The sequence below is a fragment of the Sinocyclocheilus anshuiensis genome, unplaced genomic scaffold (genome assembly GCF_001515605.1).
Source record: "Sinocyclocheilus anshuiensis isolate Anshui unplaced genomic scaffold, SAMN03320099.WGS_v1.1 scaffold687, whole genome shotgun sequence".
Classification (NCBI taxonomy): domain Eukaryota; kingdom Metazoa; phylum Chordata; class Actinopteri; order Cypriniformes; family Cyprinidae; genus Sinocyclocheilus; species Sinocyclocheilus anshuiensis.
In genome coordinates this window covers 528,942-545,451 of record NW_015551096.1, presented here as the reverse complement: position 1 = coordinate 545,451, position 16,510 = coordinate 528,942, and the positions used below count along the sequence as shown (strand labels likewise).

The 16,510-nt window shown below is 40.5% G+C and overlaps 1 protein-coding gene across 1 annotated transcript; it reads left to right on the top strand.

Annotated features, from left to right (window-relative positions):
• The first annotated feature begins 8,239 nt into the window (after window positions 1-8,239).
• On the top strand, window positions 8,240-10,733 carry LOC107662726 (uncharacterized). Its single transcript, XM_016452806.1, has 3 exons — window positions 8,240-8,723; window positions 9,323-9,356; window positions 9,533-10,733. The coding sequence occupies exons 1-3, from the start codon at window positions 8,406-8,408 to the stop codon at window positions 9,955-9,957; spliced, it is 777 nt and encodes a 258-aa protein (XP_016308292.1). The 5' UTR covers window positions 8,240-8,405; the 3' UTR covers window positions 9,958-10,733.
• The last annotated feature ends 5,777 nt before the right edge of the window (window positions 10,734-16,510 follow it).

Genomic DNA, 16,510 nt, shown 5'->3' with positions numbered 1-16,510 from the left:
AGTGTTGTTGTCTAATGTCCCGCCTTTCGTAAGTGACGAAACTTTAGTGGGAATCATGTCCCGATATGGTAAACTGGTGTCACCTATCAAGATGATATCAGTTGGCTGCAAGTCCCCTCTCTTGAAACATGTGGTTTCGTTTAGGCGTTTTCTTTTTATGATCTTAAAAGAAGATGAAGAACTCGACTTGTCACTTCGTCTTAAAATTGATGATTGTGATTATGTTATTTACGCTACAACGGAAAAAATGAGATGTTTCAATTGTAGGGAGGTGGGCCATTTAATTCGCACATGCCCTAGTAAAGCAAATGAAAACAGGTCAGTGGCTGATGATAGTGTGAGTAATGTTGGCAAGTCGGCTGAGGCCAGACCGTCAAACGCTGCTCCGTCGCAGACAGAGTCAGGTAAAAGAAAAGCGAGAGATGACGCGAGTCTGTCTGCAAGTGAGAGTGTAACAGCTCAGGTAATTAACCCCGAGATCGTGGTTGAAAAAAGCACTTCAGCTGCTATCAATGCTGTTACTCCGATTTCTAAATCCGTTATGGAGATAGATATGCAAAGAAGCGATGGAGCGGTTAATGTCTCGCAGTCCGATTTGCTTTGGGATGGCATTGAAATGGAGACAGAACAGAGCCAATTTAAAGTGCCAACAAAGAGCGAGCTCGAGCGAGGTAGCTGACCCGAGGAGAGCGCTCCGGAGACGGCGACGCAAGCGAGGCAAGAGGGGAGGGCTTCATGCTAAGTTAAAAGCTCGCGCTAGCCGACCACCGCTACCCAGCCTGTTGTTAGCTAACGTACGATCTCTGGAAAACAAACTGGACGAGCTGAGAGCAAGGGTTACATCACAGCGGGAAATAAGAGAATGCTGCGCTCTGATTTTCACCGAGACCTGGCTCTCAGAGAAAGTCCCGGAATCTTCTGTTCAGTTACAAACTCACTCCATACACTGAGGAGACTGGACCGCAGCCTCCGTTAAGACTAATGGGGGAGGTGTGTGTGTGTTTATTAATAACTCGTGGTGCGGAGACATACAGACTGTTTTTAAGCCCTGCTCGAACACAGACTGTTCACACTCCTACCCTCAGGACGGAGGTACAGGAGTGTAAATTGCAGGACTTCCAGATTAAGGAACTCCTTCTTCCCCTCAGCTATTAGACTCTTAAACAGGTAGCTAGCTAGTGGACTTATCTATCTCAGAGAACAGTTGGTCCAAATTGTTTCATCTCATTTGAACATTTGTAATGTTATTGCTGTTATTACTACCATTGTATATTTGTTAATATTACTCATGTAGCCTCATCTCAATTTGCACATCTGTTACTGTTACTGCTGCTATTGTTATCATGTAGTTGCACTCAATTTGCACATGTTACTGCACTATTGTTTTTTGCACATAAGTTAATACTGTACATTCGCATATTTAGATACCATATACATAGTCTGTATTTCTATTTTCACATTCTATATTTCTACTCTATACTCACATATATAGATACACAGTCTATATTTCTATTTTTTTCAGTCTATATTCCTACTACTGCAGCATAGTTTTTATTATTATGTTTCTACATTGTGTATGCATGTGTGTATAGTTTGTGTATGTGTGTGTATAGACCACAAAGGGTTCTTTTAACTCTCTACGACAATGGTGGGATTTTGGGAAAGTCCAAATGAAACAATTTTGCATACAATATGCTCAAAACGTCACTAAAGAGACTGCTTTAGTTATGAACACCTTGGAGGCTGATATTTTAAAACTTAAAAAATTAGCTGAGTCAACTGGTGTCCAAAGTTATTTGGACTCTTTGGTCAATAAGAAGACACAGTTGGCTGATTTGCTGGGTTTTAAAACGCAGGGGGCTCTGGTCAGATCGCGGTTCCAGAGTGTGAACCAGATGGATGCTCCTTCCAGGTTTTTTTTTAACTTGGAGAAGAAGAATGGCCAGAGTAGGGCCATTCATGCCTTGCGCTCTGAGTGTGGTAGATTATTGACGGACCCTGCAGAAATACGTAAGAGAGCAGTTATTTTCTATGAAAACTTGTATAAAAATGAGATGGGAGCAGGATATGAGGGTGAAAGTGATTTTTTTGTCGACTTGCCTCAGATGTCAGAGAAAGCAAATGCTGAAATCTCAGGTGCTTTGAGCGAGGGGGAGCTGTATAAGGCCCTCCAAGGAATGGAGTCTGGTAAGGCCCCGGGGATCGACGGTCTGCCAGTTGACTTGTATAAGTCATTCTGGGCTGAACTGAAAGAGGACTTGCTGGAGGTATTGAATGAAAGCCTGGCTGAAGGCCGGCTGCCTCTGAGCTGCCGCAGAGCAGTTTTAACCCTCTTGCCCAAAAAAGGTGACCTTACTGACATCAAGTGTTGGCGACCCGTATCACTGCTCTGTAGCGACTACAAACTGCTCTCCAAGGACTTTACCCAGGACTTAATAAAGCACTTGTGGATAACAAAGTCATCACCTTGGGACAATTACTGGAGTCAGCAGGACTTGATTTTAAAAATGATGAAGCAATTGCTCAACGGTTGGGTTTCAGATCTACTCGTCTAGTTGCACAGTTATTATTGAAGTGGCAGGCTGCCCTCAAACCAACGGAATGGTCTTTGCTGTCTAGCTTTCGTGATGGCCTCATAAAGCCCAATCCTGCAGACCCCTTCCCTCATTTGTTTCTTTCTGTGAATGTAGAAGGTTTTTCTGGAGTTTTTTTAGAGTCTGTTGAACCTTTGTATGTAGAGTTTTTATCTTGTATTGGGAAAACACTGTACAAGTACTGTGTGATCAGTTTTAACAAAAAAATGTTAGATAAGAAGATTGATACCCCATGGCGTGATTTTTTCAAACTAGATGCAGATAGAAGACCTGAATGGAGGGCTATAAACCACCATTGATCAAAAGAACAGGTGACTTGCAGTGGAGGATCCTTCATGGTGCGATTGCAGTCAATTCTTTCATTTCAGTCTTGAACCCAGAGATTGGTGCTGAATGCCCTTTTTGCAATGAGAGGGAAACCATTTTTCATGCTTTTGTGAACTGTGCTAGATTGGAGTTTTTGTTTTTGGTGCTAAGAAATGTTTTCACACGTTGTAATGAAACGTTTTCTTTGGAAGTGTTTATTTTTGGTTTTAAATATGTAAGGAAAAGAAGATTGTTGTGTCAATTGTTGAATTTTGTATTAGGTCAAGCCAAGCTGGCTGTTTATATAAGCAGGAAGAAGAAAGTTGAACACAACCTGGAACAGAATGTAGATGTTTTATTTTCAAATATGGTACAAGCAAGGATATTGACTGACTTTAATTATTATAAGCATATGGACGATCTTGACACCTTTGAAAGTATTTGGTGCTGTAACGGTGCTTTGTGTTGTTTATTCGAAGCTGACGTGATTTTTACATTTATGTGATTGTTTTTTTTGTCTTCATGTAAATTATGGTTTTGATTGTACTGTGACTTTCTACTTGTATTAAAGTTTTGTTAAAATTTAAATTTTCTCTCTCTCTCTCTCTATCTATCTGTTGATCTCAGACTGGATACCACACACATGGAAAGCTTGTCTGAACAGAGACATCAGTAATACGAGCAGCTGCACACACATCACTATATTTTGAGGGCAGGTTGCCAGTTTCCCACAAATCGTATCGCAGTTGTGTTGCCTTCCGTCTCTTGCTTTCAGCATGCTGATCTATGTTAACTGGACTTCCCCATAGGTTGCTATGTGGCCTAAATGTCACTACACCTTCCTCCACACCCATCTCCCCTTTCCTCTGAGGAACATATTCGGCATGTCCAGGCTGTGATTCACTGCAGCTGGCACGTCTGGAAGGCAGGATATTCACGCTAGACACTTATATAAGCCCCCCCAAAACATGTGACCTTGAGCACAACCATTGAACTACTTTCACTGTCTTGCTATCAATTATTCTACCAGATGAGTGATGTTATTTGAGTTTTTCAATGGTCATTTTGCATATTTACTTATGTGACTTAGAGTGTCACAACTGCAGAGTCCCTTTCAAGCACTCAAATTGGCAGCTCTAAACATTCAACTCAAGGGTTCTTACTCATGCTGGTCATTTGCAATTTAAGATCTGCGACCCATAAACCCGACCTGTCCAAGCTGCTCCAACATCACATACAGGTAGAAAGGAAACGGTAGACAACCACAGTAGGACACAAGACAGAGAGGTGAGGATATTATGATGCACAAGCACATTGAGCATAACTCAACACACCCACATCGTCTTTATAAAGTAGTGCCGGGACAGATTTCATCATAAGTACACTATTGCGAAATCTGGAAACATTTCTTGCCAATTTCACTCATTTTAGCCTGGTCAAAATTCATTGCAGATGCTCTGATTGGCTGGTGTGTCACATGACTCCTCGGTGACATCACATTTAGCATAAATCTGGGCCTATTTAAGGTTTGTCCTGTTTATTGCCAAACTCACAGCCTCATATGGATGTGCTGATTTAGCCTAAAATAACCACTAAGTGGGGAATGTTTTCCACCCACACGCTACAAACCTGTTTCTGCTCGCCCACTGAATTCCCCAAAATGTGCAACATCTCTTAACATCTTCAATTATACATTATCAACTTAACACAGGAACTCTCATTTCCCCAATTGTTGTATTTTTTTTTTCCCATGTTGCCAGTGTTTACATTTATCAGCAATTATCACAATAATTTATCTGATGTCAGGAGTCATATACAATGCAATTGTAATGCAAGAGGAAAAGAGGAACAAAACCTCATGTTTGAAGTTCTGACTACTTTGTAGTCTGTTTTTGTGAAACGGGAGTAACTTCCCCATTCTGAGACGAAGCCGTATGAAATCCCAAACACGCATGACGTAAGTGCTCGGCAGCAGTGTGTGTGACCTTTAGGTGAAACTTAGACTTTCCCTGGCTGACCGTCAGTGTACTAGCCAAAACATACCTCGAGAGATTAATACCTGGAATACAGTATAATCTGTCTGCATTTATACTAGCATGACTTTGGTGGAAGCGTTCCAGAAACGCAAGTTATGAGTAACTCAAGACATTGCATGCAATAGCTGTAGCCTGAAAATAAGTTGTAATTGGTAGCACAGCCATTATTCGGAAAATGTTTCTATGTGTAGGGTTGCCTACTTCAGTGTGGGAAAATAAGAGACAATGGAGATCAGATGCATGGATGATTGTCATTGCCAAAGTACCTTTCAGAACAGGTGAGGCCGAGATGAAATGACTGAGAGAGAAAAATACACATAAACTCCTGAACTGATGACTGAGCTTCGAAAATCCTGTTCTGATTTGATAAATGTGAAACAAATTACCTGCAATTAATAGTTACTGATGGATGGATTGATGTTTGTTTTATTTTATTTTAGAGCTGGGTTTTCCAGAATGTGTCTTGTTTACTTTTCCCCAAAGTACGATCTGATCACGGGTCTGGAAATTAAAACGAAAAGACCCGTCCACATTCAGGAAGCACTGCAGAGTCACTTTCAAACGGGAAGCTGACAGAAATCAACGAGAGTAAAGCCCTCATGTGATACATGTATTACAGTAACAGATTGTAAGTCACTGATGCACACAAGAGATAGCACTGTAATATTGCTTTGTTTTGTCCACACTCACACCCAGAGCCATGAAGATAAGAAAACACGCATTGTCAAACAGGTCAGTGATGTGCTACGGGAAGTGGCAGGAGTAAACGGGGATCTGAGAGAGTGACTCTTACTGTAGGCGTAGTGCTGCTGCTACACCTGTGGCGATGACATCACTTCCTGTAAACCCTCAGGCTCGGATGCACAGGTTTTCACATGCAGGTGACATAATCAGGCCCTTCCTCTTCCAGACACAGATCTATTTTTAGAACAATGTGAAATCACATTTGGTCACTTTTATGTTTTTAAATCGGAGCCACTTTCATATGCAGAAATAAAGTTCATGCACATTCCATTCCGAGTGCACATCTGGAAATGATGTGGTGATGAAATATGTGCATCACATTGTTGGAGGAGGAACATGTGCTTTTACTTAAATATCTGTTCAGATTCACCCATTTAAAAGCTATTTGTAAGGTCTACAGAACAAATCATTATACATGAACCAATTTCATCAGAAGGTTTTTACTGAGAAGCATTAATTCAGTGTCAGCCAGGGCGCTTTTTTCCTTTTTCCCTTCTGCCAAAACAGCTTATATGCTGTTTCAGCTACTAAAATAGTTCAGATTTGTATGAAATGGTAAAGTGATTATATTTCGTTTCATTAGTTTAAGTTAATTTAGAAAAACATTTGGAGCATGTTTTGTTCATTAAATGTAATTTTTGTTTTTTTTAAGTATCGACCAAGTGGCCAGCGGCAGACAGTGAGCTGATCATAGCCTATTTGATCAATTTAGCCTTCTCAAATTATCACGACTTGCCTAAAATAAAATCTATAGCTATAAAACAGCTCAAGCATATCACAATGTCAGGCTAGTTTAAACACTTAACCTATAAATGTGCGCTGTTAGAGGCATACCCAATCGTTTGTGCGGAGAGTGGAAGCTGAAGCGCGCTTTACTGGACTTGGAGGCGCCAGCGCGATCACTTGCATTGGAAACATTTTAAAATACGCTGTCGTTTTTGCTCATAAAGTTAAGAGTAATACAGCATTCAATCAGAACTGTAAAGGGTCTACTTTTATTTGTGTGCACTCACAATATCAACAAAACGTGCTTTTATAAAATGAAGAAGAAGAAACAGGATGCTTTCTGCAGTTTCGGTTTTGAACGGGAGCGCTTCTGATAAACCAAAACTCAGCGAATACTTGCCTCACTGACTTGATAAATATATCTATAGAAAGCTTTGAATTATTACTTTAAAACGAAATAATTCAAATCGAAAACAAAAACTCTTTCATTATAAAATCCCTAAAGATGCATTTCATTTAGCATTTCCAATACATTCTTCTTATTATTATGCCTATTATTATTATTATTAGGTTACTTTTATTATTAAATTAGCCTACAATTAATGTACACCGCAATAATTGCATAGCGCATCACCGCATGCGCTGTGAGGATAATAGAAGATTAGGCTATTGGCTTACTCCTCATTGAAAATGTTTTTAAAAAGGTTTTTAAAAAAAAACAGGTCTATTAATTTATACAATGAATTATAGGCCTGTAAGAGCAGCTTTATTCCATGCACCGATTTTCAAAAATAGCCTGTTTAACACGAAATACGTTTCTTCTCGTGTTTTTCACTATACAGGTCACAAGAGAGATATTAAGGGAATAATTTAAGACGAAGTAGATTAGTCTCTCGTCTCTGAGAGAATAAGCGCCGTTAATGCAGCGTTAGAAATCTCCGTCAGTTTTTGTACTTTAACGTTCTGTAGGCTATAATGAATTGAGGTTAAGACGTTCACCTGCCGTAATATTGCGCAAAGTTTGCATGTTGCTTGTGGGCTCGCCTTCATGGTTTAAAACAGAAATATTTATTTATATTTCTAATTTATTTATAGAAATGTACCAATCTAAGGCTTAAAACTGCTACTTAAATGCGAAATGACAAAAATGTAAATATCAAAATAAAATGTACTTAAACATCATACCATGAATTACAATGTTCTACTAATTTCAGTGTTTTGTTCATGTGAATGAGTTTAGCATCTCGTGTATAGGCCCTTATATGCTTCGGTATGTGACACGTTTTGTAAACAAAATCCGAATCGAGCATATTTCGGTGTATTGTTTAAACTGGTCCTTTTGCTGGTATGTGCTGGTTTATGCTGGTCCTTTTGCTGGTTTATGCTGGTCATTTTGCTGGTGTATGCTGGTCCTTTGCTGGTCATGTGCTGGTTTATGCTGGTCATTTTGCTGGTTTATGCTGGTCCTTTGGCAGCACATGACCAGCATAAACCAGCACATGACCAGTAAAGGACCAGCATAAACCAGCAAAAGGACCAGCATAAACCAGCACATGACCAGCAAAGGACCAGCATAAACCAGCAAAAGGACCAGTTTAAACCAGCATCCCAGCGTCAAAACATACCTAACCAGCATATGCTGTTTTTTTCAACAGGGTGTGTACACAACGTTTACAACAGAGTAAAGCCTCTCTTATGTCTTACACAAACTGTGTGAAAGAACACCATGATATGAAATGCTGAAGTGATGGGATAAATGTAGCTCGATATTCCATGAAATAACGAGGGGAATACGGAGTCAGTCACAGAAATTCACACTTTACTCTCCTCCCGCTTTCCACCTCCGTTTGCGCAGAAGCGAAAGAAGCGGAAAGTTAGTCGGTTTTTCTCTGAACGTCCCTCTTCGCGTCTGGGTCTCTCTTTCGCTCTCCTGTGGGCGGAGGAGGAGGTGACGAGGGAAACCTGTTAGTTCCGCCTCCTGCGCGTCTATATAACGCTCATGATGTCTCCCCTCGAGCAGAGCTGCACCTGCCGTGGATGTACATATCACTTTACTTACACGCCGTTTCTGGAGATGTCCGCGTCCACAGATGTTGAGAGCCAGTCGCCCGCCGTGCGCTCCCGTAGCCGGTGTCTGGACACCTTCCTCACCGTGTCCGTGATCGCACTCTTCCTCATGTTTATGGTCGCGCTCGCGGGCGCGCTGTACTTCTCCAAGCACATCGAGGACGAGATAAACGCGCGGACGACGCGACGCTTAGACGGATCTGCGGACGCGTTGGTCGCGCCGTTCCCCGAGACCGGAAACGCTTATAAGGTGAGTTTGTAAATGGATAGAAATAGAATGTTTTACTATTATAATATTGTAAGTAGTTCTTATTTATAATACCATAGTATTTTCGTGTTTGGAGATGCACCATGGAATTACTATAATTGGACATGACAATACAGTTGTGTTATTCAAAGTACATTTAAATTAATTTGCAAATACCATATGATTATGATAATCAATTAATAACATTACTTTTTATCAGTTGACAATAAGAGCTTTGATTTTAGAGAGGTTGCTATACTGTTAGAAAAAGGTTCCAATAAGAATTAGAATTATAATAATAATACGTTTTTTTTTTTTTTTTAGAAATAAATTATATAAACGAAACCGCTTGATGCCATAGAAAAAAACTTCTGTGTTGTGGTGTTTTAATAAACCAAGAAGCCAAAACGCCAATCTGAAGGACCTATAATGAAACAAAGAATAGGCCTATTTTTAATCTAGAACGAACCATGTAGCATCTCAATAACTTTGCAGAGCCTAAATGGGTTCCTGAGAAATGAATCAGACCAGGGCTGTTTTCTGAACCTGTTATTGTTGAACCTGTATCTGATGTCTCGTGTCCTCCGTCTTCCTTTTTCTAGATGCAGAATTTTGCTTACCTGAGGGCCATTGAAAGTAAGTTGCATGCCAATATATTTCACATTTTGAACTTTAAGTATGCAAAAAAAAAACTTGTGGTCTAAACATAAAAGCATAGTTGGCTTGTATTTAACCCGGAATATTCCTTTGCACATTGATCTCCTCTGTTAAAGTCATGGGACTGAGCGTGTCTCTTTGTCTCCGCCCTGCAGGTAAACTCAAATCAGGTGTGATGGCGTGGGAATCTATCGCGTATGGAAAGAGTCGAACCATCGGCTCTCTCTACAGCTATGATAAAAAACAGAATGTGCTTAACGTGAATGAGAGCGGAAGCTACTTCCTGTACGTCCAGCTCACTTTTTCCTGCACTGAAATATGTCCATCTGGCCGATTCACGGTCAGCTTTCATAATCAGCACAATAGCGAGGAGCTCACCTGCACCGTCTCACTGCCTAAATGGAGCGAAGAAACACCCATTAGCAAGACGTGTTGGCGAGTCGTGACCTTTCCGGAAAATAGAAACCGCCTTTTTGCCAAATCCCAGTTTAACGGCACACTAGACTGGAAACTGGAGCTGAATGACTCTGGCTTTGGGATGTTTCTGGTGGACGGATTACGAGCGGTACGTCACACGTGATCACGAGAGGCCCGACCAAACTGCTTTCAGGCTGCTCGTTTGAGTCGCGTAACTTTGATCCACACAGGACTTGTTTTTAATGCTCTGAGGACCAGGACTCCACTAATGTCCGCAGACTGTCTTGGCTAATTTGGCAATGCCTTCAGCTACCAGAAAGAGTGACTCTTTAACATTTTAGCCACTATATTCAAATGCATTCTGCCAAATTTTGCAGGTTTTCCTCTACAACAAAAGCTCAGAAAATGCAATGAGGTCTACAGACTTTGTCTGGACTTGAACAGATAAGCAATGCTTCTTAAGCACTATTTATAATTTAAATATATTTATACGCGTTTAACTTTTGCCATATTTATATTCGTATTTTGTGTATACTGTACATAGTGTGTGTGTGTGTAAATGTTGTTTAAAACCGTTGTAGACATCACTACGTGTGCGAGGCGTCAGACCGAACCCTTTCGTTCACTGATTGCATGTACTGTATTATTCTACTGATGTTTAGGTACATCACAGAAATACTGAGTGAACTTTGACCAGCACATCAACACTAGTGCCTCGGTTGGGTCTTTACGTTTGGCTGTATGTTGTTGAAGAACTCAAAATGCTGCATGTGTGAATGTTCATGAACATCTCTTCACGAACACGCGCTTGTGTTGTGCATCTGGTGTGAAGGAAAGTGCAGTATGAATGCTAACAAACTCAGGAACTCTAGAGATTAATGTAACGATGATGACCGTGTGTGAAATGCTTTATTTTGTAAATTGAGAATATTTAATAAAAATACAACATGTTAATTTTACATAACTGTGGGCTGTTTGTTGAGGCGAGAGAGCGATATGTTGATAACACTCTTCAGCATTCGTTTATGCTCCTGTTGCAGCTCAGATGTTGATCTTTAAGAGTTATAATGGAGTTCCCATTTGTTTTGATCAACTGGATCTCAGGTAAAAAAAATAAAACATTAGAACAGACACAAATGAGTCGGAAGTTGTCATCCAGTTATAGTTACAAAATTAAATTAAATATATAGAGCTATAAAATGAATGTGGAGAGCCACTCAAATCATTTGATGGGAAATGTTTGAGTTCATATTGAGACTTTTGAGAGTTCCGGAGATTAACGGAGGACAAAAATCTCCATTCGATTGTGTTCATGTCTGGGAGAACCAGTTGAGATGCTAATGTTATCTCAAGTGTGACTTTCTTTCCTGTGGTGAGGTCTGATCAGACCCCATGGGGGGAAAGTTCTGCTCTGCATCCAGGCCACCTCGCTCGCGTCACTTTCTGTCAGAGGCGCGAGAGCAGGTTTCAGTCCTCACCGCATGCTGACACATCCGCACAAACAAACAAACAGCCTGAGTTTGCTTGAGACCAAATATATATTGTCCGCAGATACTGTAGAAGCAGAAAATAAACGGAGAAGTTTCAGAGACGACACAATGCATGCCTGTTGGAGTTTCTTCCAAGTGAAGTTTGCATGAATGCAGGCAGACACTCGACTAAGAAATCATTGCTTTGAATCTCTCTACCGGATGTAACAAATTTGCTCATGCTGTGCAGAGCATCTGGAAACAACATGAGTCAGTGTGAGATTTGCTTCATAACATCTGACTGGAAGAGTGCGAGAGTTCATGAAACTGAATATGCAGGAGAGACTACCAAAGACACTTGACACGAGCCAAAGCTGACTTTCCCAATACATGCTTTTGGTCTCCTTGTGAACGATTCATCAGTGCACATTATTCCAAAGACCAATAAATGTCTCACTCTCTGCCTCTCTGATACAGCTTTGATTCCTGTCTGACGTCACTGATCTCTTTTGTTTTCCGTTTCACCTGAAAAATGAACGATGAAAGAGCTGTAAACGCCATTTCACGTCAGTTTTATCTGTGCAAAGGCAGTGAGTGGAAATCAATGCAGTGCTACTAGAAGAGCTTCAGTGAGACAAATGAACTAATTTTTCAAAATGTGATTCTTCATATATTGGCTGTTTGAAAGCTGACTGGTCACCACTTTTAGGTAGTTAAGGTGATTGGTTGAGAAATGTTAGTTAATGTCTTTTTACTTGGCAGCCATTTTTGCAACCCCTCCAGGCATCTGTTTCTGGAAACCCTGAAAAACCAAATTTGCCAAATTCACATGCCTCAAACCAGAACAAAATCTGACATGGACCATGTCATAAATGTTGTTTCTTATGCTCAAATATTCTAGCGTTAGAAAGCATACAGTTCAGGCTGGATCAGCCAGGTGCAGCCTTTTAATATAAGTGAGCCATGCTGTTATATCTAACCTCTTAGCTGCATCCAGACAGCTGTATTCCAGTCATGTAATTATCTGAGCTTAATATCTGCCAGCTCTCTGAACTGGCCCGTCTCCTGCTCCTTTCAGTTTCACTGGAAAATGTTACAAGGCAGGAGAAGGTCTGCATGACTAAAGACATTGAGAAAGATCTATCTAATCCAGTAGTCCTACAGTAGTCAGTTGGAAGAGCCATGCTTCTCAGCAGTAGGACAGTTTAAGGAGGATTTCATGCTATTTTAGGAACAATTACCGTGACTCAGTGGATGTGCTTACATGCACAATAAAGAACATAACTGAAGAGATGTCTCACTGGATATGTAAGTGTAGCCAGTGGCTGTTAGATGCCCGTTTTAGGAACAATTACCGTGACTCAGTGGATGTGCTTACATGTACAATAAAGAACATAACTGAAGAGATGTCTCACTGGATATGTAAGTGTAGCCAGTGGCTGTTAGATGCCCGTTTGCAGAAGTAAAGATGAGCAAGCTCCAAACTTGACAGTTCTGAGACGCCAGATTGTGTTTCTAAACAAATCTACTTCAGTAGGTGTCCTTGTCCTGCTAAGACCTGCTTCAGAAATTAAAAACAGCTGGAAAATATTCATGCTTATCTGAGCAGATCGGCAGCGGAGTCTCTGCTGAAGGCAGTTTGGCGGTTGTCTTCCGCCACCTGTTGATGGATGTGGAGAAGTGAAACATTGGCTTGGTATTTGCAGCTTTGATCTCAGCGGACGCCTCTCATGCGAAGCACCTTGACTTGCACAGCTCAGGAAAACACTGCTGCATCTTTGACTGTCTTCTCAACAGGCCCTGGACCTGCTCCACATCTGTAATCCTTAGACCATCACTGTCCGTTTGACAGATGTGTTCACTGACAAAACTTTCATATCTGTTCAAAACAGACAGACTGTGATTTCAGTGAGAAGGACGTGTTTGTGGAGCTGGATCAGCAGATGTCTAAACTGGATCAGCCCATCACCCCTCTGGTTTTAGGTCTGGTTAAAGGTTTTGGTAGGACTGTGTTTGTCTGTCACTCAGTTTGGTCTCTGATCTTGGTCTTTAGAGGAACAGAGACTGATGCTCGGAAAGAAACAAGCGGCTCGTTTTTCTTTCTTTCTCATGCCATTCATTGCTCTCTCTTTCACTCTTTTTCTCTGAGTAACAGAAAGAAATGAGAAGAGGGAACGGTTGGTTGCGTATAAAGACAGAGTGTTTCTGGAAACTTCCACCAAGATGCCAGAAAAGTGCTGAATCAGAAGCGCAGGCTCTCACCGCCCCCGTCTCTCACTCTCGATCTCCCACTCACGCTCTCACAGCTTCCTACAGCACAGCAGCAAACACTCTACCACACAGACCCACCTGCTGTCTACCTATCAAACTATCCATCTATATCCATCTATCTATCTATCCATCTATATCCATCTGTCTATCTATCTATCTGTCTATCCATCTATCTATCCATCTATATCCATCTATCTATCCATCTATCCATCTATCTATCCATCTATATCCATCTATCTATCTATCTATCCATCTATCTATCCATCTATATCCATCTGTCTATCTATCTATCTATCTGTCTGTCTGTCTGTCTCTATCTATCTATCTATCTATCTATCTATCTATCTATCTATCTATCTATCTATATCTATCTATCTATCCATTGGAATATCTTTCTATCTATCTGTCTGTCCATCCGTCTATCCATCTGTCTGTCTGTCTGTCTGTGTGATATTAAATGAAGTTTATGGCCGTTGGAGGAAGTGACATCAGACTCCGAGTTCTACTTCCTGTTGTGTTCAGGTGCAGTGTGAGCGGCTGTGGAAGGAAACCACCAGGTGTGTAAAATGCCATGTCACCACGACCGCACAGTATGATAATGAGTGTATGAGAGCGTTTAGTGTGTAGGCATCTAGATCTTACACTCATTCTAAAGCCACATTCACTTCACAAGTCTTAAACGTTAACTACTGTTCTCAAGGGGGTTTCTATTGGCTGTTATGTTTCAGATGTCTGCACTTGATAAAATGCAGGAAAATGAGAAAAATAACTCTACATCCACCCTGTAGATCAGCAGCTCCCAAACGCTTGAGTGAACTGAAGCCCTGAGATCTACATGGACATCTTGAGAGATCAAGTCATGCTCACACATATTAAGACATACATGTTGTAATCGTTTTAATTTTCGGTATGTGTTGACATTTTTGTGAACCCTACGGTTGTGAAACACTGCTCGTGTTTCTCCAGCCATTGCACCTTAAAGCTGATGTGTGCAATTTACATACGCACTAAAACACTTTTCTTACTTCTCTGTTTTCTGCTTTCATGTGACTGTGCTGAGCTGTGACATCAAACGCAGCAAAGGAGAAACAAAACTCATATTTAATTTTCTTAAAAAAAAAAGGAATCTGCTACTGGTAAAACATAAAGAAATAACTGTTTTAAAGGACATCACAAATGACATCTGCACTGCAAAAAAAAAAAAATATATATATTGTTCAAAGTTGTAAATAAAAAATGAATAGAGATCATGATCCCCTTATTTATACCATTTTATTTGATTTATCTCACTATCATTATTATCTGTATTGCTTTTCACTAGTGCATTATGTATTAAATATTGGCTTTTTATATTGTGCAGCACTTTGATCAACTTCAGTTGTTGTTTTTTTTTTGTTTTTTACTGTGCTATATATATAAATATTGATTGATTAATTAATTGAGTACAGTGTACAAGAAAATACTGTTACTTGCCATTTTTTTGTAATTATTTGTGAAATGTACTAGCCATTTCTGAGTGAAAACTATTTCAAAGCCATTTTTTTCAGTGTGTAAAATGTAGCAACCCAGAATACATGTGTTTCTGACAGATTTAAAAAATTGAATGGATAATTTTGCATGTGATGTCTCATATTAATTTATGTGCATGTAGTTTTTGTGCAAAGTGTAGACAGGTGGACTCTTTTGCGTGGGTGCCAAAACACGAACAGTTTAAATGAATAAGAAATTCATATTTGGTGTGAACAAGAAACTGTTATTATTTTATTGAGAAAAATGAGACGCACTGACGCAAATAGAGAAGCACTGGTTTTTGAATCTATGGTGTAGTATCGGCCCTCACTAACCAGCCAGACAAGACCCCCGAATCTGACCTGTGGGTCACAGTGTGTTTGAGTAATATCAGATAGATTCACAAAGACGAGTAGAAGACATCAGCACGGATTCTTGACTTTCTCTCTTTAAACGGAAAGAACATCTAAAAGAAACTACACAGCCATTTGTTTATTTGTGGTGACTGCAGGTTTTTTTGGAAACTTCCGTTGTGAATGCAGAAATGCGCTGAGTCAGGAAAATGCAACCGCTGCCCCCCTCCGAAAACCCCGTTCCTGCGCGCTTTCTGTCCCCTTTCTGTCTTATTCCACCTCGCTCCACCACATCCTGCCGTCCCCACACATCTCCCTGCTTATCTCTGCTTTCCCTCCATCTCTCTCTCTTTATCTGTCGTGCTCTGTGCGGCTTTGATGTGCAGCGCTGCATTCAGCACACTGAGGTTGAAATCGAGAGCTAGAAAATAAGGAAGATAAGCGGCATTGTGCAAGACTATTGTGACTCGCTGGAGAAGACTCTGAGATTGCAATATTGTATTACTATGATACACATTTAATGCACATTCCAGTCAATATAGTCAAAACACAGTATGTACTTTTATAAATAACAACAAACAATGTCACACCGTGAACGCACAGCTGAATGTTTGATCGATTCATGTGCGCCATCTCGTTGAACGCACTGAAAGTAGTTCACCCAGAAATGAAAGTGTGCTCACTCTTAGGCCATCCAAGATTAGGATGAGTTTGTTTCTTCATCAGGTTTAGAGAATTGTAGCATTACAGTAAATGGGTGCCGTCTTAATGCTGGATTTGTCTCAGCTTTTGTCTTCTCCAGAAGTTAACTGGTGGACTGGAGTGCTATGGATTACTTGTGGATAAGTGTGCTCACTCTTAGGCCATCCAAGATTAGGATGAGTTTGTTTCTTCATCAGGTTTAGAGAATTGTAGCATTACAGTAAATGGGTGCCGTCTTAATGCTGGATTTGTCTCAGCTTTTGTCTTCTCCAGAAGTTAACTGGTGGACTGGAGTGCTGTGGATTACTTGTGGATTATTGTGATGTTTTTATCAGCTGTTTGGACTCTCATTCTGACGGCACCCATTCACTTGCAGTGAGACAATGATGCAATGCTACATTTCTACAAACCT